Source organism: Saccostrea cucullata, unplaced genomic scaffold, assembly GCF_032062105.1.
Source record: "Saccostrea cucullata isolate Sc308-1 unplaced genomic scaffold, CSIRO_AGI_Scuc_v1 ctg22, whole genome shotgun sequence".
In the NCBI taxonomy this organism is placed as follows: domain Eukaryota; kingdom Metazoa; phylum Mollusca; class Bivalvia; order Ostreida; family Ostreidae; genus Saccostrea; species Saccostrea cuccullata.
The window spans coordinates 593,194-615,645 of NW_026936725.1; the positions used below are offsets into that span (position 1 = coordinate 593,194).

General features: G+C 33.6%; 2 protein-coding genes across 2 annotated transcripts in view; one reads left to right on the forward strand and one right to left on the reverse strand.

Annotated features, from left to right (window-relative positions):
* Positions 1-783: 783 nt before the first annotated feature.
* Positions 784-22,452, reverse strand: part of LOC134246374 (anaphase-promoting complex subunit 4-like) — a 31,281-nt gene continuing 9,612 nt past the window's right edge. The window contains exons 15-27 of the mRNA XM_062728734.1: positions 22,361-22,416; positions 22,047-22,093; positions 21,837-21,902; positions 21,482-21,559; positions 21,191-21,278; positions 20,767-20,864; positions 20,428-20,480; positions 20,072-20,110; positions 19,067-19,168; positions 18,249-18,341; positions 2,466-2,642; positions 2,069-2,177; positions 784-1,150 (exon numbers count right to left, since the gene is read on the reverse strand). Coding sequence (XP_062584718.1) covers positions 935-1,150; positions 2,069-2,177; positions 2,466-2,642; positions 18,249-18,341; positions 19,067-19,168; positions 20,072-20,110; positions 20,428-20,480; positions 20,767-20,864; positions 21,191-21,278; positions 21,482-21,559; positions 21,837-21,902; positions 22,047-22,093; positions 22,361-22,416 — 1,222 coding nt within the window. The 3' untranslated portion in view covers positions 784-934. The remainder of the gene's footprint in view (positions 1,151-2,068; positions 2,178-2,465; positions 2,643-18,248; positions 18,342-19,066; positions 19,169-20,071; positions 20,111-20,427; positions 20,481-20,766; positions 20,865-21,190; positions 21,279-21,481; positions 21,560-21,836; positions 21,903-22,046; positions 22,094-22,360; positions 22,417-22,452) is intronic.
* On the forward strand, positions 7,865-17,177 carry LOC134246373 (uncharacterized). Its single transcript, XM_062728733.1, has 3 exons — positions 7,865-8,332; positions 13,828-14,341; positions 15,116-17,177. Exons 1-3 carry the CDS (start codon positions 8,267-8,269, stop codon positions 15,481-15,483), a joined length of 948 nt encoding a protein of 315 aa, XP_062584717.1. The 5' UTR covers positions 7,865-8,266; the 3' UTR covers positions 15,484-17,177.

Consider the following 22,452-nt stretch of genomic DNA (forward strand, 5'->3'; position numbering starts at 1 on the left):
GAATAAAATTTATGAATAGGCGCCGACGATGGCCAATTTTTCTTTTTGATTCATAAAAGGAAATATGAGGCTTGTGATCACTACCTACAATTTTGTTAGATCCTTATTAAAATACAAACCTGTTCTCTCGTTTTTGAGTAGTTGCGCCGGTGAATACCATTATTCAAAAAAAAAGTGAGAGTTTAATACTTATCGTACGAAAGGTCACAAAATGAACAGAAACATTAATCCGTGTTCTGTTAAAGAAACTGGGAAAGGTAATTTACCCTACAAATCTTTAATTACAACAAATATTTTAAAATTAAGAGAAAAAAACCAAAATGATTTTGTGAATCCTTGCTTCTTTTAGTGTATAAACATTTATTTATACTCACAAATCGTCTACAGCTGAGCGCATCTTCGCTATACATGTATAACCAAAGGTTTTTGATTCGCTACTCTCATCGCCAACGGATGACTACTGGAAACAATTGTTCTGATTATTTTCAAGGACAAGGAGAATACTTTCTGATCTAATCTGTTCAACTTTTTTTCTTCATATTTTTAGCCAAATTTTATTGATACAAGCCAGTAATTTGAGATAATGTCTTCTCTTGCCCATGAACTTCTATTGCTTTGGTACATGTACATATATATACAAAGCATACAGCTTTTAATTTAATTGACTCCAGAAAGGTTTTAATAAAACAAAAAAAAAAATAAAAAATCGTACTATTCAATTGTTTATTATCAAAAGTAATTTGGGATTATGTTCTTATCAAAGGGGAATGCAGTCTATTATACTACCGGTAACAAATTCATATTTTTTGTCCATTTATAAAATTCAGCGAAATGGATCATCGCTACTTTAGCTCTGGATTATAGTGTGATAGATACAGTGTCGTTATTCTATAGTGCTGAAGATGCTGGTATTTTCTGAATTCAGATTTAATCCTTAATCTGTACTACTGACAATGCTGGTATTTTCCTTGTTTTCATCCTCTGTATCCCCACTTTCGTCAATCTGCATTTCCCCGTCGTGGGCCTCGCTGGAGTTGAGTTCCCCTGATTGGTCCCCAGTGTCGTCTGCTTCGTCTTCCGCCTCTTCCTCCTCGTCCTCTTCCTCGGCGTCCATTAAGAAAATCCTCACTCGTCTTCGCGACGAAAACAACTGAAGTGAGAATGAATAATGGTATGTTCTAATTGAAATCTGAAACCAATCCCTTAAAGAAATCGACATCTTTTAACATTTTAACACTAGGAAAAGAATCTAGGTACAAATACACACTTCATATTTCTGTAATTTTATACCTTAACGCAAAGTGGAATGTATAATGATAATGTACCCATCGAACTGGAAACTGTCACATAACACATTCAGTCCAACATCTATGTACATTTTTAATCTTACTTTTCAAAAATATCCCATTCATGCACCTTTTATTAACAAGTTTTAAATAAAAATTAAAAATCCGTCTGGGGGATTCAATTTAAAAGCTCTTGAAATGAATGACAAAAATAAAGATTTTAATTTGAGAATCATATTCATCTATCCCAGTAGGTTAGTCATGTCTCCTTTACCTGACCAAGGAGCATTAAATTTTTACCGGATCCCACATAGAAAACTGATAAATATGATTAACCCCACTTACACGTGCGATTTTCTATGCCACTGGGACGACACACGAGTTAAACACGCAGGTTTAAAAAAAAAGTGTGGCACTTTTTTTGCAATTACCCCTCATTTAAGTAAAGAATTGATGTTCACCATTTTCTAAATCCGGTATTTTTAACGAGTTAAGTTTTAAATTACACTTGTCAAGGACAGCAATTTTTTAAATCAAAGACTAATTCAAATAAAGGTTATATTAGTTATGACTGCAAAATGCCTGTCAAATATTTCACTTGAAAGTTTTAAACTATCTTTGACCACAGAAGTGCTCTGGGTTAACCTAAGAAAAAAATTAGAATCCCACCCAACTGCTATGGCAAACCTAACTTCCACCAAACTGCCGTGTCATTCCTAACTACCATCAGACTGCTGTGAACCTTAATGCCATCAAACTGCTGTGAACCTTATTGAACTTACTACTGTGGCCGTTTTTCTGGTTCCACTGACGGCAAAAGAGTGAGCTTTCATGTTGTCTAAACGTCGACAGCAAGAGGGTTCCAGTCTGTCACCCACATCTAAACTGTTACTGGAAAGAAAATGTTCCTCAGTCACTGGATCTCAGGAAATCAGTTTTAATATGATCCAGCTTTTGTCTTTCAAGGATTTTACAAATTTTAAATTGACAAATTATTGGTTGTTCTCAAGAAAATTCTTTAAAATTTCTCCAATATATTGCTTTTTAAAAATTGGATGCCTTAATTGTTTTTGCTACAAAAAGTCTTTCACTAGACTTCTACTGAACAGTTCAAAATTCTTGAAGTATTTCTTTGAAAATGTTTTATAATCAAAATTTTTAATTAGAAATTATAGTTACATTTTGGTTTCTTCCACCCCTTTGTCTTTATCTACCATCGTGAACATGTCGTCTGCTATCGTTGCCAGTGGTAACTGTACCAGGACCGGACGTGCCTCTTTAAGGTCTTGTACCAACAACATGGACATTGTTTTCTCATCATAAAAAGCGATGTCTAAGATTTTATGGCGAGTACATCTGAAATTAAAATTTTCCATTTGATACAGATGATAGAAAAAGAAAATTATGAAATACATCGTAATTGTATAATCAAGGATTCGCTGAAGACAGAATATTACCTACACACTGAATTTCTTTTTTAATGTGTTGATTTCAATCTTTGAGTCTCAGAACTCTCATAAAAGCATCTGATTTTTTCTCTATTTTTAAATAAATGTTTTAAATGAGATATAAGATGCAAATTATTTATTAATAGGCCTAGAATATTTTACACATCGATATCTAGTTATTTAGGTCTTTTTATTTTTATAACTATAAACTGATTCAAGTTTTCTTCTTTTCTCTTAATCTTGATAAATTCAATATTTTTATTAAGGCTTCCATTTAAAAATCATATACATGTGTACAGCACTGTTAAAATGTGAACTTTTCTTTTCGATGTAAAATTGTAACAATTTTCATGAGGAGCAACGAACATTTCATTGTGACATGTTCACAATTTCACAGACACAACAGGTACATTTCCTTATATATCGTAAATGGACTGATGGCAAATCGTTCATGCCTTCTTCTGGTGGTACAAGAAAGATTCAAGATAGCAATTAATATTAGCAATGTGAATGAAATTATATAAATTCTATATTTCTTAATACATGTTCTAGTACCTAAATCATGATGATTTGCATTGAAGTGCAGCGAATATGGAATGTGAATTTTTTTCTGTTGTTGACCACCTATAAAAATACCACTGACAAGTATACACCGGGTAAATCTTCCCTTACACTTTGGTCAGATCGTAAAAACAGGGAACGCAGCAGTTTTATTTCCAAAAGTTCAAAAATGTTATCATTTAGAGTGCCGTTTTTCTTTGACTGGGCGTAAGATGAAAGGTAGTTAAAAGTATTTTTACTACCGTTCGCATGTAGTGAACATTTTTACACCCTCCTTTTGGCTACTTATGAGTCAATTTTGGAGATTAATACCAGTTGGTTTTAATAAAAACATAAGACCCTTGACACTGGCATTTGGCAAAACCTATCAATTTCCTGGCCGGTAGCAGTGCAGCCGCATTGTACAGCAAAAACCAATGACAGCTTTCAGTCGGAGACAAAAACTCATCCTTTAATTTCGACAACAATGGGATGTGACTTTTTATATCTTACCCCTCAGCTGTGTGGTACTCAGTAACAAAGCGTGCACGGCGAGGAGTGACCCATCACATGACCTCTCCGGCCAGGTCAGCTGGACTGGCCAGAGGTCACGTGACCCCAGGCCGAAGATCCCCTACGTTAGAAGCAGAAGACAGGGCTCTGGAAGGCTTCCCATTGTTAGAGGCAGTGATGGATGAGAAATAAATGGGAGGAATGATAGTGCGAAGGTATTCCATTAATTGTGGAGAATGCAGAGTACTAGATGCAGATTGGCCAATAAATTAGACATCTTTATAGGGCTACTTGAAATAATATAAAGCAGCTAGTTTGAAAATGATAAAAGGATGCACTACATCATTTGGGTGTCCCGTAGAGAAATTTATAAACAGTGTTTTGAGGGACTTTGAACCAATCATCCTCTAAAGTTATTAGAAATTTGTAAAACGTTTAACGACATTTGAATTATTTTCTTTTATAAGATAGATCGATCAACGTGTCATGTTTTTTTTTTAACAAAATCAATTTGTTGAAAAGAATAACAAGTTTAATGAAACGCGGTTAAATTTCCTTGTTCAATGACCGATTTTACCATACTATGCATTTCAAAGAGACCAAATATTTTCGTCTTTATACATTTAGATATCATAAAAAAATATCGTTTTGAACGCAGTGGGGCATTTTTTTTAAAAAGAAGATTTAATAAAATATTTTGACATTCCTTTTCATGAGATAAGGAATGTCAAAATATTAAATCTCCAAAGAGGCAACTATTAATTTGTCCTTGAAATTTCCTAAAGACCTTTAAAATCAACAGAATACACCAGACCACCTTCGAACTAAATAGAACAAGATGACATTGCAACGGAAAGAAAGATTCATTAATAAACACTTAAGAAATATTCTCTGTAACAACATTTTATGTTGGAACTGTGAAACACACACATTCAGTCACTAAATATATTCAAAGGTGTCTTATACCATAAACTCGTATCATTGTTGCTACGTATCATGGTTACCATGGCATGCCCCTCATGAAAAATAGCATTTTTGGACATGTTCAAAGTCTGATTAATAGAGATGACGGTAACTGTCCCGAAATCACAGATTAATGGTATGTCTTCTTCTTATGATTTGGAAAAGCAACATTATTAATATAAAGACTATACTGATGAATGTCAATGTGTCTTCATTAGAGCAACATGTGAAAGAAAAGCAGTTTTTTTTAATTTACCACCGAACTATTGGTCGTGATTATTTTATCTAAAATTTCAAAATTTTCACAAACATGTCAAAAGAATATCCTATTGGTTTTTAAAGGGCTCTTTTTTTGTACCAAATGGTTAAAATCCTACATGATTCGGATTTTGGTGTTTTACTGACTATATACTAGATCTATATTAAAAAAAAAAGGAGAAAGAAATTGTAAAGAAAAAAGAAATGACTTCAGTTTCTCCATCGTCAACTTTTTCATGTAGTGTCCCCTGAATATGGCTCTATATGACTCCCAACTTATTTATTACTCTAGAACATACTCCGAGTACGATTGATTTTAAATGCGAAGCAGGCTGCTGAAAAATAAGTCAATATTACTGGCATTTCATCAACTTGTCGGTGTCTTTGGGAAAACATTATCTTTCAAAACAGACTCTAATTACTAACATACACATACACATACAAACCTTTGATAATATGACAAGTGCATTCTTCTTTTTTCTTAACGAACTTACCTTTCTAAATTAGTTGTTTTTGATTTTTTAAAAATATATCATTTAATAAATTTATTTGATTTATAAATTGGTTTTAAGCTTTCTTCTCAGAACTCCAATCAAAGACACCTTTTCTTTTATATATACTATCGAGGAAGACTTTCATTTCAGAAAAAAAGTGTCTGGGGTTCCATTTGCTTTCCCATAGAACAAATATAATCAATGTATTACTTATTATAGACTCAAATAATAAATCTTCATTTTGCATTGCTTGGTATAATGTTATTTTTTTTTTATACAAAAAATTTATTCACAAAGTGAATATAATGCTATGTCCACTTTAGGTCCTGATTTATCGATAAATTCTTTTCTACCCTATTCTATCCTATTCTGCAACTTTTGCGGATTTTGATTCAAATTTTCTAATGCAGTTTAAAGCGTATAAAACTATCCTGTGTGCAACAGCTGCAGAACAGAGCTTATCCTCTATGCATTAAAGCCCTGGTCAGATAAGGACATTGTTAACGAATTAATTAACTTTCATTGTTAACTGAAACAGGTGTCCTTAATACGGCCAGTATGATAATACAGTGTGTTAAAAAAAGTCATGACCGGACATTGTAGATCTATCCTGTGGTCATTCCAGGACACTAACAGTCAATCACCGATAGCTGGTCAGTCCAGGACAAAGAGAAACTAATTCCTGTTTCTGAAATTTACATGATTAAGAGCTGATCAGCTTCGGATGAAGCCAAATGGCCGGTTACCTCTGGTCAGAGGGCAGAAGGCTAGAATCTAGATCGAACAAATGCACGGAAACAGTTTATAGTGACCGCAAACAACTGGTCAGCTAAGGACATCGGTAAAGTTACATCTGGAAAGGCTGTATCCCTTCCCTCCAAAAAAAGTTGTTGGAGACCATATGACCTGAACCAATTTGAATTTTATCTCAATAATAATAGATACGTCAAAATACATGCGTAGACTACATTAAAGATATATGTAAAATTTATTTTATTTCCAGTATGATCATTAAATTTCATAGAAATTATGCTCTAAACATTTTTAAGAATAAGCATATAAAGCTACAGAACAAACACACAAGACTAACAAAGTTTATTCAATATCCAGTCTTTTTTGCATCTTCGTTAGCCAAGTGTCCGATTCGTTTACCCTCACCCTAACGAATCAAGCGAAGATGGTCTTTTTCAGTGCCTTCTTCGTTTAAAAAAAAATACAACAGTCTATAAATTAAAGAAAGACAGGACCTTTATTTCTAAAAACGTCTGTACAATTTAGAATTTGTGAATATTAAAACTTTTTTGAGGTCATGTGATATGGCCAAACAAAGCTTTAATTTTCGTTTTCTTTATATCTCGCATATGAAGTAATAAAATCGGTTAACCAAATGTATACCGCCAACTGATGTAAAAGGTGGACAATAAAACAATTATTTACAGTTCTAGCCTTCTGTTGGATAATTAATGTTCTAATAACCCTATATCCCACCAGAGTTAGGATGTAGCGGTCATGTGACATGTTTTTTTCAGTTTGTATAGAATGTATTTTATGCTGGGACTCATTTGTGATTTGTAAACAATCAGTGTGCGAAAAATGTTTGTCAAACACATTGACTTCTGTATTTCATTAACCAATCTAATGTGTAATAAACTAAACCTTATACACAATAAATATTCAATAACGGTTAACAATTAAATTACGAAGTCGTAATGGCAGGGATCTCCTGACAGATGCGCTGTATTGTAATGATAACAGGTAATTTTATTTAATACATTCCGTCCGTTTGTCGTTAACTCTCCCGTGTTACAAACAACTGACAGCATAATAGTCATCCATCAAAATCCTCCATCTATATAATGATAAGATTTAATAGTTTGTCATCGGAGCTTGAGGTGGATTCCCCCGAGCCCTCACTTAATGACAAATTGTGGGGGCAAAAAATATTTCAATGTATCGCAAGAGCTGATGAGGCTCGGAAGACAATTGGTTTTTCATATCCCAAAGCTTCACCTACTGCAGATTAAAAATAAAAAAAATTAAATCATTAATGATTTATGATGATTATTATAAGTAAAATGTTGTCAGATTCTTTTTATCATGCTAACAGTTTTTTAAAAAATCTTTTCTATTCAATGCATAACCGTTTCTTAAATCTTTTTATCATGGATAACAATTACTAAAAAATTGCCAGTCATGCGTAACAGTATTTTTCTGTAGCTTACCAATATCACAGGAGTTATTAAAGAAATTAACGATTCCGTTTTGAGGGTTTTTGCATAAAAAGGCCGCGCCCCCAGATACGCGATAGTGTGCCTTTTCAAAACCCCCCAAACGCTATCGATTCAAAACGCATCCACTAAGATCTCATTCATACCTTGCTAATTTAAATGAACAGCCCGTACATTTAAAGTTTTAGACCTTGTTTTCGTATACAGGAAAAGAGGTATTAGAGATTTTGAAGGTCTGAAAAAAAAATCGCTTTGCCAGGTAATCGGCACGGCATACATTTATCAGTGTTGTCGCGGGGCCGTCTTCTTCCTATCTAAACTCTCTACATGGATTTTAATATTTAAATAGGACAAGCTGAATGTGACGGTTGGCAGTGGACTTTTCTTCTATCTTGGTTATCGTGGACCAATTGACACACTTACACAGGAAACCCTCAATGATGTAACAGGTGGAGAATATTAGGATCTTTTGTTTTAACGGACTTTCATTGTTTTAAAAACTGGACAGTAAAACGACCATGCCGTGAAAAAGAGACATGGGACCAAAACAGCAAATCTTGGTGTTCTTAATTAACCTGTGGTTGTGTGTTATTGCTAATAAGGTAAGGGATTTTAGAACCACATGACTAAAAATATTAAAACCTCGTTGTTGTTATATTAAATTCTACAAATGTTGTTAACAAATATGCATCGATTTCTTATAGTTAAATTTAAAATCTGGCCAAAAATTTTTACTGCTCAACTATAAACGTGACACGTTTTTATAGAATGAAAATGTTTGATTGAAATATTACTGTTTGCTCAAAAAAAGAATTCACATTATGTCAACCTTCTCTCCCTAACAAAATCTGATTTTAATTGCTCTAGTTCATTGCTCACATGCACTGAGAAATACAAATAAATATTTTCCCGGCACGATTTTTTTTTACCTTTAATTGTAAAACAACGATTACGTAAGACCAGTTTCATGACAAAAACCGTGGAGCAATGTTTGTAAACTTATCCCTCCCTACTGGGTGGGAAGATTCCCTGATAACACGAAAAGCGTTTAATGCAATTGTTTTCTTAAAAGGGGGCATCGCCTTGAATTGATGTGACCAATTTGGTCTTTTTCGTAGATATCCTATTTTCCCATTTTCCTTGCCTTGTAAAAATATTGAAGTTTGAATGACCAATACTGAGAAGATTCAAATAAAATTTGCTTGGAGGGAAATTTTTTGTCTTTTTCTTCAAACTTTTATAGTAGGACGTAAATATACATTTTTCCACAAGCCTTGGTAATGCAATGTCATGCTTGGCTTCAGACATATCATACATTTTGAAAAGACTAAATGTATTAACTTTTTGGTTTAGTGCACGACTGAATTAAAATTCAAAGTGCAATATTTCGCCACAAAAGATCATATCTACATAATTAAAAGAAGATACCAGAGGCTGTCTAAGCTTAAATCACCGAACTATACTCTTACAAATAAATCTGGGGTGACAATACCGTGTACATTTACGCTCTACAGCGAGGCAATACGTTGCATGGACTTCTCCAAATTGCAAGATAAAGTACCACGTATAAAAAGACCATGTGGTTCGGTCGTACAAAGCTCTCACGAGGGGCTTACACATTTTTCCCATAACCTCCAGATTTAGTAGGTTAAATGTTTTATATGGCCGTGTAAATTACAACTTGTTACTCGTATACAATGAATAATTTGCCTGTTTTGGGTCCCCGTATACTGATCTTTTCTATTCCGGAGAACAAGAAAATAGTTGAGAGAATTTTAAGATACATGTTTGTTTGGTCAGAAAAAATGCATCAACTTGAAAGTAAATCTTCAAATATTTCACTTTTAATACATCAACAATACAATTTGAGAGCAAAACTCCATAACAAACTAGCAAATCAATGAAAATTAAGGAAAAGCCTTTTCTCCTTGAATTAAACTCTAAATAATAACGCACAGTATTTAGAAATCTACCTTTTTTCAATCGCTCAAAATTGCACGAGTAAATACTTGTAATGCATTTTAATAATCCAATTGACAAGAAAAAAATTCATTATAAAACGAAGCTTAATGAATCAGATTGGGAAAGGATTTTTAAAACCCTTTCATTATGATCTTTATCGCCGCCATAATAACATTTAATTTTTATAGTGCAAGGTCAAAGAAAAGAGTAGGGTAACGTTATATTAAATGTGGCTTGCGGTTTTTGAGAACGGTTATAAATACCGGTAAATCGCATATTTGCTTTCGGGTTTGAATAATATACTAGTATATATTTGTGTACAAGTTCAAGAGGCTAAATAAGGTAACCTTAAATATTGACTTCCCTTTTTAATTAGCACTTATTAAGTAGATTATAAGGATAATAAATTAACTTTACAAAGGATGTAACTGGAATGCTTGTGGTTTTGTTTCAAAACACTGGTTATGTGAATCGAAAGACATTAGAAGGTTCTTAATATTTTTTCTTCGTTTCTAACCAAGTACAGTTAAAAAATGGGGTCTTTGTTTTTAGAAAGGAGCACTGATTGGTTATAATTTTACACACCTGCCGTGTAAATATATACACAGAACAATAATATAACTGCGATGACCTGATCAAGTTTTAGGACCCAAAGTTAACGGTCAACTTATAGGGGATCCTCAGCGATTGTAAACAGAATAGGCAAAGACATCGACACCACAATGATCTCCGAATAGAGAGCTATGTCAACATTGAAGGGTTGACTCCTCGACTAATTAACTCATATTGAAAAGCCAGGTACCAGCCATGTAAGAGTGGGGTAAAAATAGGGAGTTTAGAACGAGGTACTTTAAAGAGGAATGTAGGAATGTCCTCCATTCATATTGACTCGTTATTGCCAAAAATATGTCTATCTTAATGAAGCACCCTATAAAAATGTAAATACGGTTATCAATATCAGAGAAAGTGAAAAGGGGGGAAACAAGACAGTATGGTAATCTCACAAAGAAAGGAACGTTTTTAGACAAACAAGAATTTTAAATGCGGGTGCAGCTAGGTGTAATCTCTTCTGATCCTCGTGAAAAAGGATTTCAAATGACTCTTTGGGGATTTATCTACAGATAAATGAAATTAAAAAAAGATGGCAGACCCATGACTCCCTTCCCTGTGGTGGCGTTCCTCGAATGCTTGTCGTAATCTTGGCCCACTGAGATAGCGTTTGAACAACAGCACATGCCTCCGTGCATGCAGAGACACCTTGGTTCTGCTTCCAATATTCTTTACTTTGTCATACTTTGTCAACATAGGATTTGGTGCGCATTTCCTCCCCAAACTGCCCGCAGAGATCTGATGTCGATATTATCATCTCACAAATCCGCCACACTTCTGGGCTATTTTTATGAAATTTATCAAGTTGTTATCTTTTGAATTATCTTTAAGGGTTCGCGGAGTCTGTGCAGCGTGGCTTCATTTGATGTAGATATCCCGTCTCTGTCTCTTGTTCAGATAGCAAATCTTGATTCAACATATTTTGTCAACAAAGTGAACAGCTTCTGTAAACAAACCTTACTTCAAGTGCATGTACCACCATGACCTTAGTTTAAAACCATTTCCCTTACACAATTTCACAACTTTAGTACATTTTCTTCATTTTCACACTCATTCAGACATTAGGATATATAGGTCCCGTTTTTCAATATTATATTAATTGCCCTTGATTTTTCTCAGTTTTTTATACCCCATGACGCGTATTCTCTTTTTGTCGACATTTGAAGATCTTTTCGACTCGGGTGATTTTTGTTTACAATGTCCGCATTCATTTTCTCCGTTAAAAAAAATCAAGAGGTTTGACACAGAATCTGTTTATCAACCAAATAGCTGACTTCAAAGACAAATCCAAAAACTGCCCCCTCTGAAAACTTCTCATAAACTCTCTATAGAAAGTTGTTTATACACGATTTTGGTTTGATAGCGCCGGTAAGAGAAGTTAATAGACTTTATTTTCTTGGTTAACATGGAATTTGAGTTAGATATTACTCGCCATCGCAGACAAAAAACATTTTGTTTAAATATTTCTAATCGCTTACAAATGCTGACACTTTGCAGCTGCAATAAATTAATTTGACAAATCTTTTCAGAAATATTTCCGAGTTTCTCTGCTGCGATGAACTGCATTTTTTCCAACTGTAAAAGATACCCCGGTGTAACGCGGGTATCGAGAAGAGAGCGCTCGCGATATTTACAAACGACAACAGATCGCGGTAATATTTAACTTCGTATCGGAAGTACAAATCTTTCCAAACTAATTACTTTCTAATGAACAAGCTTGACTGGTGATAAGAAATGTGAAGAGACCTTAATATTTATTTAGGGGATAATCGGCCGGTGGATTGTGGAAGCCTGCTAAGGTCCACACACAACTTCGCGGCAGATGGCCGTGTAGACACAAGTCATTTGTTGGTTTAACCAATAGTCCCCATCCTATTGTCCCGTGTTTATCTAGGAGTTTTCCATTTTTGCAACAGCAGATCATATCTCGAAGCTCTGTATCCGATTGCAATAATAATATCACGGCTTTTAAATGGTCATTTTACCGAAGTTTGAGTCCGAGTGGAGCGATATACATCGCTCGTTAAAATCCTGTGAGTCGGGTAAAGAGATAATCGAGATTGAATTAGCATTTCTTAAGAATAAATCACCTTAATCTGCCGAAACCTCTCGTAAAATCTTACAATTTTACAGAAGATATACAGGGTGTTTGAAGTTCCGTTCCATTAGATCCGAATTAAGCCAAGCTCATTTGCATGGACTAACCGTTAAGGCTCATTTTTAATCGGGTATCCCGCAGAAAAAAATCTTCATTTGATCACCGTCGTTTTAACCTATTACAAAAAATAATGACCCAGTCCATATTTAGAAATCTGGAAATATTTTGTGCTTACGCTTGACGGGGAATAAGCTTACATTTTAAGTATTACCTTAAATATTTTACAAAGATTAAAAAGTGAAACATCAAAAATGTTGTTGTAAATCTATCAAAAGGAGGGATATCGATCATTACAATACACTTCAAACACATTAAGGGTGATAATCAAAACCACACACGCCTTTGTTGTTTGTGCCGGAGACCAACACATATATTAATGTAAATCCTGCTGTAAAGTATAATTGTTGGATTAGGCTTCAGAGGGAATAAAAATCTGAGCTTTACAAATTTCTTGGGGTAGAACATATTTCACTTGCATGAATAGATGTCTTTTATATAATAATCATTTGATCTTTGTATTAAGAAAAATATAAATTTTACATCTGAACGATCAAAAATGTATTTGGCAAGGTAACAGAAAAACATTTCTTTACCTGTATAAATGTATGTAAAGATAAACAAGACAAATATCCGTTGTTAATTAAATATTTATTAATCATTCTTAATTACCCTCCTTTACCACGATTTTGGACGGGAATTATATGGCCATCTACATAAATCTATTGTTACTTGGGCACGCGTGGCACTGTAATTCAACCCCAGGACGAAACGCCCCATGGGACACATTTATACCAATAATATTGATGTAAGTCCAGATAAGATAGATATTCAATAAATTTTTGGCAGTCTTTAATAATTGAGCTGTTTTAAAAGATCCTGTCTTTAATATTTCTCATCAAGTCAACTGTACGTGATGTTTTGAGAAGCCCGGGATATTTTGGCACTAACCGCGCGATTACACTGATAGGAGTGGCTCTACTTGTGGGAAAATATCCTTGATGCAACCTTAAACCTTAAAACCAGTTATGAGTTTCCAATGTAAAAAAAAAAATATAAAATAAAGTTATCATTTTCATTAAATAATAATTTAATTATGAACTAAGTTTTAAAGAATTTCTGAGATACATGTATCCGAGGATTACAGATACAGAAAGAAAAAAATAGTTTTTATAGTTAGACTGTCATCTGACATACAAATGGTATTCGAGATACTGATGTGCGAGATGCTTAGGTTCAACTGTATAACCATACGTTAATGTCTACTAGGCCTATAGCCAAGAGCATAACTATTTTTATTAACAGACCATACTTTTACTTGTACGCTACAATACATTACAATTCTAATGTTTATACCGTTTCTTTTATCAGGTTGTGCTACCAAACTTTCAACAACTTCGCGCCAGTTACCCGGGTTACAAACACCATGGCGGCAAATTCAGGAACCACCATCTTGTCCAGGTGATCGGCTGTCGCTCAGACAAACTCCTGCACGATACGAGTGCCCTCCGACTGTCCTACGCCCTAAATAAGATCGGCGGGGTTCACTCCCTCGGGAAAACCCTCATCAGACTGTCAAAGTTTGGAGAGGACAGCGTGGTCGGTAGAGATGGCCTCCAGTATATCTACCACCCTATAGCCTATGGCCCTTTCCTTGCCGATAAGTATGGGTACCCTAGCGTCTCCAAACTGCATCAAATGGACCCTGTCCACACCAAGAAAAACTTCTGGGGAAAACAGGGCATTCTCAGAGTGATTACCTATACACAGCATTCTAATCTGCCTGTTGGACATGTTGCATTGTGGGATTGTAATAAATTCTTCCAATCAAAAGACTGGATTGCAATGCATTCATTAATTACTGTGGAATTCTGGGAATCACCAGGTAGGGGTTTTAATTTGAAAAAAGTAATAAATCAAGAATCTTTAAAACGTCATTAAATATATAGACTTATTTTCATAAGGAAAACTCCTGTCGCCACTTTCAGCTGAACTAAAGGGAAGTTGTAAAATAGACAATAAATGTAAATAAATTCTAGTGCATGTTCATAAACTCTCGCTTTTGGGAAGTTCTTGAAGTGTGTAATGGAGATGAATGAAGTTATAATCACAAAGTGAAGTTTAAATAGCCTGCTATAAATCTGTGTTTTAACCATAAAAGACACCAAGTCTGCCAAAAAAACATCCGATTTTATTTTCAATCAACAAAGAGGTCATGTCAGAAAGTATGACAAGCAACATCTGCTACTTCTCCAATTATTGAATTACAGTCAAATTTGAAAGGCAAGGCAAACAAACCACTGTAACTTTATGCAAGCATGTCCTAAAATTTTTTTAGTGTTCATAAAATCAAAATTGATTTATCACACAAACCTATTTTTTGTTATCCTTTGAAAACCAACAGCTGATGAGATAAAATAAAGGTCTTTAACTGGACTATTTTAGCATGGTGAAACATGGTGGATAATAGTCTTGTTCAAACGCTCCGCTGTCCCCATAAATTTCCAACCAGCAGAGACAGCCGAGTGTCTGGTTGAACTGGTTGAACGAGACTAGGTGGATAAAATATTAAAGTTGTTAAATAAATATGTGCAAAGAACTTTTCATTATACTTTTGTGTTTTTCTTCACTGTATAATTAATTTTGCTTTTTTTCTCAGATTCCAACTGCAGTGGTTCATTGGAGCCACCAACAATAACTGTAAACCACCATAAGCACCATAGACACAACCAGTCTCATCAACCAATGAAAACCATCCATTCAAAAGCCTCTGAGATATCCAGCCAATCGGAAGCAAAAGTGGGCAGCCAATCAAAAACAATATCCCAAACTGCCCTACAGTTGAAAAATCCCAGTTCTGTTCTTCATTTAAACAATAAAGACACACAGAAACAGACAACTGATCAGTTGTTACATAACCCTTCATACAGAAGAAAGTTTCTGAAAAAGTATTTTCTCAGTAATGGACATTTACGTCATGCCAAACACAGAGGACTTGTTTTAAAAGAAAAGGGAAAGCTCAAGTAACAAAATGTCCATCCAACATGACTGTAATGGTGCTACTCTCTAGTCATCAACCTTTTAACCAGGACAGTGTCTAGCCAAGCTCCCCTTTATAAAGTCTAATTCATAAACAGACTCAAGGGTAATCTAATGCAGCTATCTCTGACTTAAATGTCAACATCATCACTGGAATAGATGAAAGCTTAACATAATATCGGATTGAAATCATTTACCATGAACTCATGTTCCTTCATTCAATCCTAAGGCATTTTATTAAAATCATCAATAGAAACTCCTTAGTGTAGATAATGTACTTGAATTGCATTTTCTTATGTTTGATTTTGTTATTATGGACATATTGTTCTAAGTTATGTGATGACTGGTGACAATTAATTCTTTTGTTTTAATTCAGTATCTAGCATTAACTGGCTAGTCAAGTGTTGTCTGGGAAGCTGTGAATGTTTTGAATTAAGGAATAATTCATAATTTTTACTCTTAGTCCTTTTTCTTATCATTATGATGGTCTTATTTCTTCTTTTTCTTTTATTATATTAGTATTTATGCACTTGTTAATTGCATTTAAATCATCATCAGTTTAATGATGAGACAGTGTATATTTTTCGTGATTTTTTTTATAATTACATAGTGCTTTGTAATCTCTGTAATTCATGATACATCAAGTATTGAGGACAGTATGGCATCTGTATGTACATGTATTTGAAACTGGAAATATCAAAATTGCCTCTTGATTCTAAAAGTTTAAATGCATTCCTTTCCATCAGTTCTTTAATTATACTTTTTGTCATATTTTTGTCTGGTAAAAAAAAAACTTTAAAGGCAAAAAAAGTTGGAATGTGTCAAAATGTGAAGGGAAAAAATAATGTGAGAAATAGAGTATTAATGTTGTATAATCCTCTCTCAGTTTACAAATGGACTTTTAGCTACATTTCTCAGTTGTTATATCATGCACAAACTAGACTCTTCTCCGAATTCATTGTATGGCAAATAACCGTATCATTGACACTATGCATATAAGCTCATTAAAAAAAAGAATATATTTGATTACATTATCATTGCTTGCTCTGAACAGAGTCCTGTGACAATTTTATTGGCCAGTAATACAATCCTAATTCTGATTTAGATAAAATGTTTCCATTGTGATACATTATAATCTGTACTGGGTGCCATTGCGTAATTAAAATAATGATTGATAGGAAATGCGATAAATTGAAAAAGAAGTGACTTAATGCTAGGGAGCCAAAGTCTTTACCACTAACAACACCTGCCTGGATTATGCAAACTGCATTTAGACTGCATTCCAATATTTTTATGCAAATGTCTTGTCAATCCACTTCTTTACCTTTCAAAATGTCTGCTCACTAGAGCAGAAATATTTAATGATGTAATGCTTTGAAAAGACTAGCACATTTTTTGTAGTGTCTGAACATTTTAATGGACTATTTTTTCAGCAGATTTTTTTTTCAAAACAAGAAAATCAGAGGGCATTATTTTTTTTTTTTCTCTATGTCCCTTAACATTCAAGGTGATTTTGAATGAGAGTTCTTGTGCATTTAGAGTGAGAGGGATTTAAGCCTTTTTTTTTCGTTTACCAAGGAAATAAGCTCTTCAAAGAGTAGATGTGGATTATAACTACATTAAACTTTTGTTATGCTTTTATGTTGTGATTTGAGTATAAATAAAGAATTATGAAAGATGAATGTTGGTTTAATTTTGGAAAACCGGATGTTAGTTATTTACTAATTCAAAAATCTTTAAATGAAGAGCATAATTCATGTGTATCAGGAGGGAAATTAAAGAAATCATTCATCTGTATGACTGTAGGACAAATCCTAGTCTGGCACAAGACTCCACGTTGCTGTGGCTTTTTAAATTATTTTCATAAGCCCATCTTCAAAACGGATCATAGTATGACATTCTAATTATGAGATGGACGGGATTTTTCCCTATTTGGCCATAACATCTTAATTAAAGGTCAGAGCGACCTACTTTTAATGCACGACACACCGTCTAACCAAGATGTATCAGCTGACAAAGTTTGATAATTCTAGGCCTTGTAGAATACATGTACCATACAAAGAAATGTCATATAGCATCAAGAAATAAAGCATGTAGAACATTAGCCATGATGCTGTAGATAGGAGAAGTCTTGTTTTCATCCATGTCTAATCTTCTGCTCATCTCAGCCCAAAATATCTCTCACAGTTATGAAAATATTTCAATCAAATTAAAGGAAGCAGTGTACATTACAATGAGGTAGTAACATTTAGATTTTAAAACAGATATTTTGTACGATACCGGGGTCCGGTGCTGTGATATTTTCTTCAGCATCCATAGATATAGTTTACAATTTCTATACTTCGTGGCATTCAGATTTAAGATAGGGAGGACAAGAGAGATAACTCTAATTTGTATACCGTACTTGACCAAGGTAAACAGAGATGTATGTAGCACTTTCTTAGTACCTTTCAGAATCTGATATTTTATTCCATTTTGTTTTTCTTCATTCATTGCCACAATGAATGAAAAGACTGGCAAAGATCATATACAATGTACTGTTACAGCAATACAATTGCCTATAATGCTTGCGGAAGAAAATAACTGATAACAGATGTCCATCTTTACACAATATTTCCAATGGATTCCTGAAATTTTCTTAAGAATAACCTCCCTTTATCAGGGATCCAGCAAGTACTAGTTTTCCCAGACAACCTCTTAGAATAAGTCCAGGAAGTCATCTGCACCAGACATTCCTCCATTATAAGACTTACCTTTCCTCCTCTTCTGATGAGCTGCTGGTATTGTTATGTTCTCTCTGACTTAAAGCACCAACTCTGATAGAAACTGCCTCCATCCAACTGTCCCTGTCAAAATCAGTAAGCTCTGTATGAACATATTGATACATGTACTGATATCACAATTAAACAAGTTAATGTATGGTGTTTCTACTTATATACAGTAAAAAACATCTATAGCAAAGGGCCAGGGACAAACAATGTTGGCTTGTTATAAACATAATTTCTTACATCCATTTAATTTACAATATTTTTTTAAAAAGGGAATAAAAATAACTTCACTGTAAGCATGAAGTCATTTTAATTAAGCATGCTCATTATAAGCATGTTTATAACTATATACATGTATAATTATGTACATGTATTATGTTATGCATTCTGTAAAAGAAAATTTTAAAAAATTCAAGTCTTCAGGACTTCAAAAGGAGAATAATCCACTTATTAGGCTGACCTCTCATGGGGCACAATTCACAAGCTCACTAAAACGGACAGCTTTTTGCTCCAGATATCAATCAACAACAGTATATAAGTATGAGCTGATTTATGTCTCAATTTTTTGTTACAGTATATTTTTTGAAATAAATGTATGCATTTTGTACCAAGTACTTCATAGACCTCAGTCTACATATTTTACAGTATTTACAGTATTACACCTTAGAGAGTCAGGCATTTTTAAAATACCTTTATACAATCTACTTCTTTTACAGCATTATGCTTCAGACACTGCTCTACCTACTGCTCAATGCTTCATGAAGTAAACTTCTTCTTTGACAGATTAAAGCTACTGAACTTACTTGCTGGAAGTTGAAGACCTTCTAACCAGAACACATTCCTCACAGGGCAAGACATCACGTGTGTACACACTGTACAGTCTCCTTTTCTCATTATTTGTAAATCTGAACAACAAATAATAAAAATTTTATTAAATCATTTGAGGCACATACTGTCATAGATACTGGTAACTGCTTTAAAAATAATTAACATACTAAGTAAATCATTAACATTCATATCTATTTTAAATCATATCTAAATAGGAATAGGTTAAAGTATTCTAAGATTTTAAAGCTAAAGTACACTGGGAACATATTTCTTTTCCAAATGAACAAATAAAAATACTGATGGGATTTTGTTGATAGCCTTCGGTGGTAGGCTGTAGCCAGTGGAAAAACAAGAGACAAATGGTCAAAGTGGACACCTGAGTCAAACTGCTCTGTCTGATTCAAGTGAAAATGTGTTAAGACCTTAAATTCAGTAAAATGCCATATACCGGTACAATTCCAACCATTTAACTTTATAGCCTTGTTCTTCTTGAAGAAGACTAGTACTTTGTAACCCTGCCTTGGCTCTATCCTGACTCCAGGGACTGCACTACATGTGTATATTATACAAATCTACAGTATAGAGTGTCCTACAAATGAAAACTAGATTATGTCTAAAAAGACCCTGCTGTTTTGTGAAAGAACATTTTTAAAGTTTACTTTGTTTGCCTTTCTCTAGGATCCCTAATACTGTGAATTATTATTGCCCAGGCTGCTGTCATAAAAACAAATTTGAGTCAACACTACCTGAGGATACTTTGCTGACATGGCTTGACCAATGTCAAAGTTTAATGAACTGTAATAAGGTTTTTATTAGATTTTTGAAAATTGCCCAATACATCCCTATTTATACTAAAACCACATACCCCAATTTTGCTAAAACCCTATCTATGGGGATCATGATTTAAAATACTCAAGAAACAAAACAAGTATTGTTAAACTATTCTTTTCTGGTTGATAAAGTGATGTTCTTATACTTACTGAAAAACTTTGACAGGAAATTCAGCATTTTTGGAATCACTATTTAAAAGAAAAAAAAAGTTTTAGTATAAATATAATTTCAAAATGTCAATGTACATTCTAATAACACATAATGAAAATTAAATGGGTAAGGTTTTTCATAATTTAACAAATACAGTCCAACTGAGGTATTTAAAACTTCAATATTTTGAATATTAAGAATGTGTATATGTCAGTGAGGCAGAAGTCCCAACCACCTTTTCTTTATGAGTTTTAACCTTGACATCTTAGATCCCTAAACATCTCTCAGTTTTTTCTGCTTTCCACTGTGTTAAAGATAACAAAATTTAATTTTTTGATATTTTTTTAATATTTACCAGTCAAACAACTTCACACAAGAAAGGCATCTCATGGCTTGACCAATGACTGTCTGAAAGAAAACCACACAACCAATAGAACACTGTACATGTACTTCATTATTATCATATGAAGGAACTATTAACATTGAAATATCATTCTTGTGTGATGTTGTTTAACACATGAAGTGTAAACTAAGATTGCATGACAAAATTTTCGTAAAACAATGTACATGTATTAAGAAATGACTAGTTTAAATTTAGTTTTTTCCTAGTTCAATTTATCTCCCTTACCATCGGGTCAATGAACCTTAAAATATAAATAATATTCAGTATCTATGAAGTTAGGTTTTTACTCACTGAAGGCTGACAGAGGGCAGCATTGATGGAGCTGTCTAGAGTTTCCTGTAACTGGACCAGGGACTTAGTGTTCTGTACGGGATACAGCACCTCATTGTCTGAAATAAACAGCACAAATATACAAAGGGAGGATGTAACTCTGCTTCTGATATGTCTATCATTCAAAATCAATTCAAGACTCACTGATATCATCATCATGCTGAAGCTACTACACATGTATTTCCCAGTTGCTTTTCATGCAACTTGGTAGTGAAATACATGTATATACAAGAGAAAGGTTTTTCTTTTAAATAGGTCTTTTTTATTCTTTTCTTTGATTAATCATGTTTCTATAGTACTGAACTTTTATCATTCAAATGCCTTTCCCTATTTTTATGCATATGTATATAAAGAGAAAGAGGGGTTAATTCTGCCAGTAGTATACCTTTCAGGAGGAAGCACCCCCTCTGAAACTGGACCCAGGGGTTGCTGGAGATGTTAGCGGGGTAGTGGAGGTCCTCCTTCTTTAAATACTGCAAAATTGTAGAGGAGTACTGAACAGCCTACCTTTTGATAACCTCTGATGCTATAGATATGCATGTAATAATTTACATTCTATTCAATATAAGAATTTTATAGTTGCCTTACTATACTACACTAAAATACAAAATACTGTACACCTTAAGTTGCTACAATCTACTAAAGACTCTTTCAAAGCATAAAAGTCCACTGTTACCTGCCCCACTTTCTCCAGTTTAAACCTCGGCTTTTTGTCTCGGTCCACCATCAACTCTGATATGGAATCCTCATCATCCTAAAGTAAACAGTAATAAAATTGAAACTAACTGTGCGATCGTGAAAGGATTGTATATTTAATTCACATTACCAGGGAAGGATAGCAATAAAGTGAAAAGAAGTGATGATGCTGGTCTACAAAGTACAGAATCTTTCTCTGATCAGGTCAATTTCAGCAATGGTAACTTGAATTTAACAATCAAAGGTATTGAAAATTTCCTTTGGTTTACCAGTAATGTAAGCAGAATGCAAAAATAGTTGTTTAAAAGTCTTTATAAAGTTATATTCATTCTTACCAAAGTAAACTGGTTAAAGTTGTCTCTCAGGAATTCTGCTACAAAATTTATATCATGTTGTGTCATCTATTAAAAAAAAAAATCTTTATAAATATCTTGGAGTACATATAAATCAACAGTGTAACTTCAAATTAATACTCTTTACTTGCTAGAAATAGGTAACTTTTCCAGGTATTTTTAATAAATCAATGAAGTAAAACAAATAGTTACCTTAATGAGATCTGCTGAGGGTTTTTCATTTGACATTCTCTGTATAACTGTATAAATATATTGGAGAGAACAAATTTTGAATTAGTGAGACCATCTATTTGCAAAAATTATTTTTGTGCATATTCATATCGCCTATTAATCTGAAAATGTCAATGTCAGATTGAATTTTAATTTTGCACATGGTATCAAGGTAACCAATAAAATTTTTTGAATTAAATGTATAAATATATAACTGAATATATTTTAAATCCTCATTTACATTGTAAGAAAAAGAATACACTCTACAAAGGTAATCAGTCCCTGCATGATCTTACCTACATAGAGCCACCTGAAGAAGGCTTTAAAATTCTTTATACTGTCATCAATAACCCTGAAAAAAATATAAAAGTAAATTCCTCATAAGATG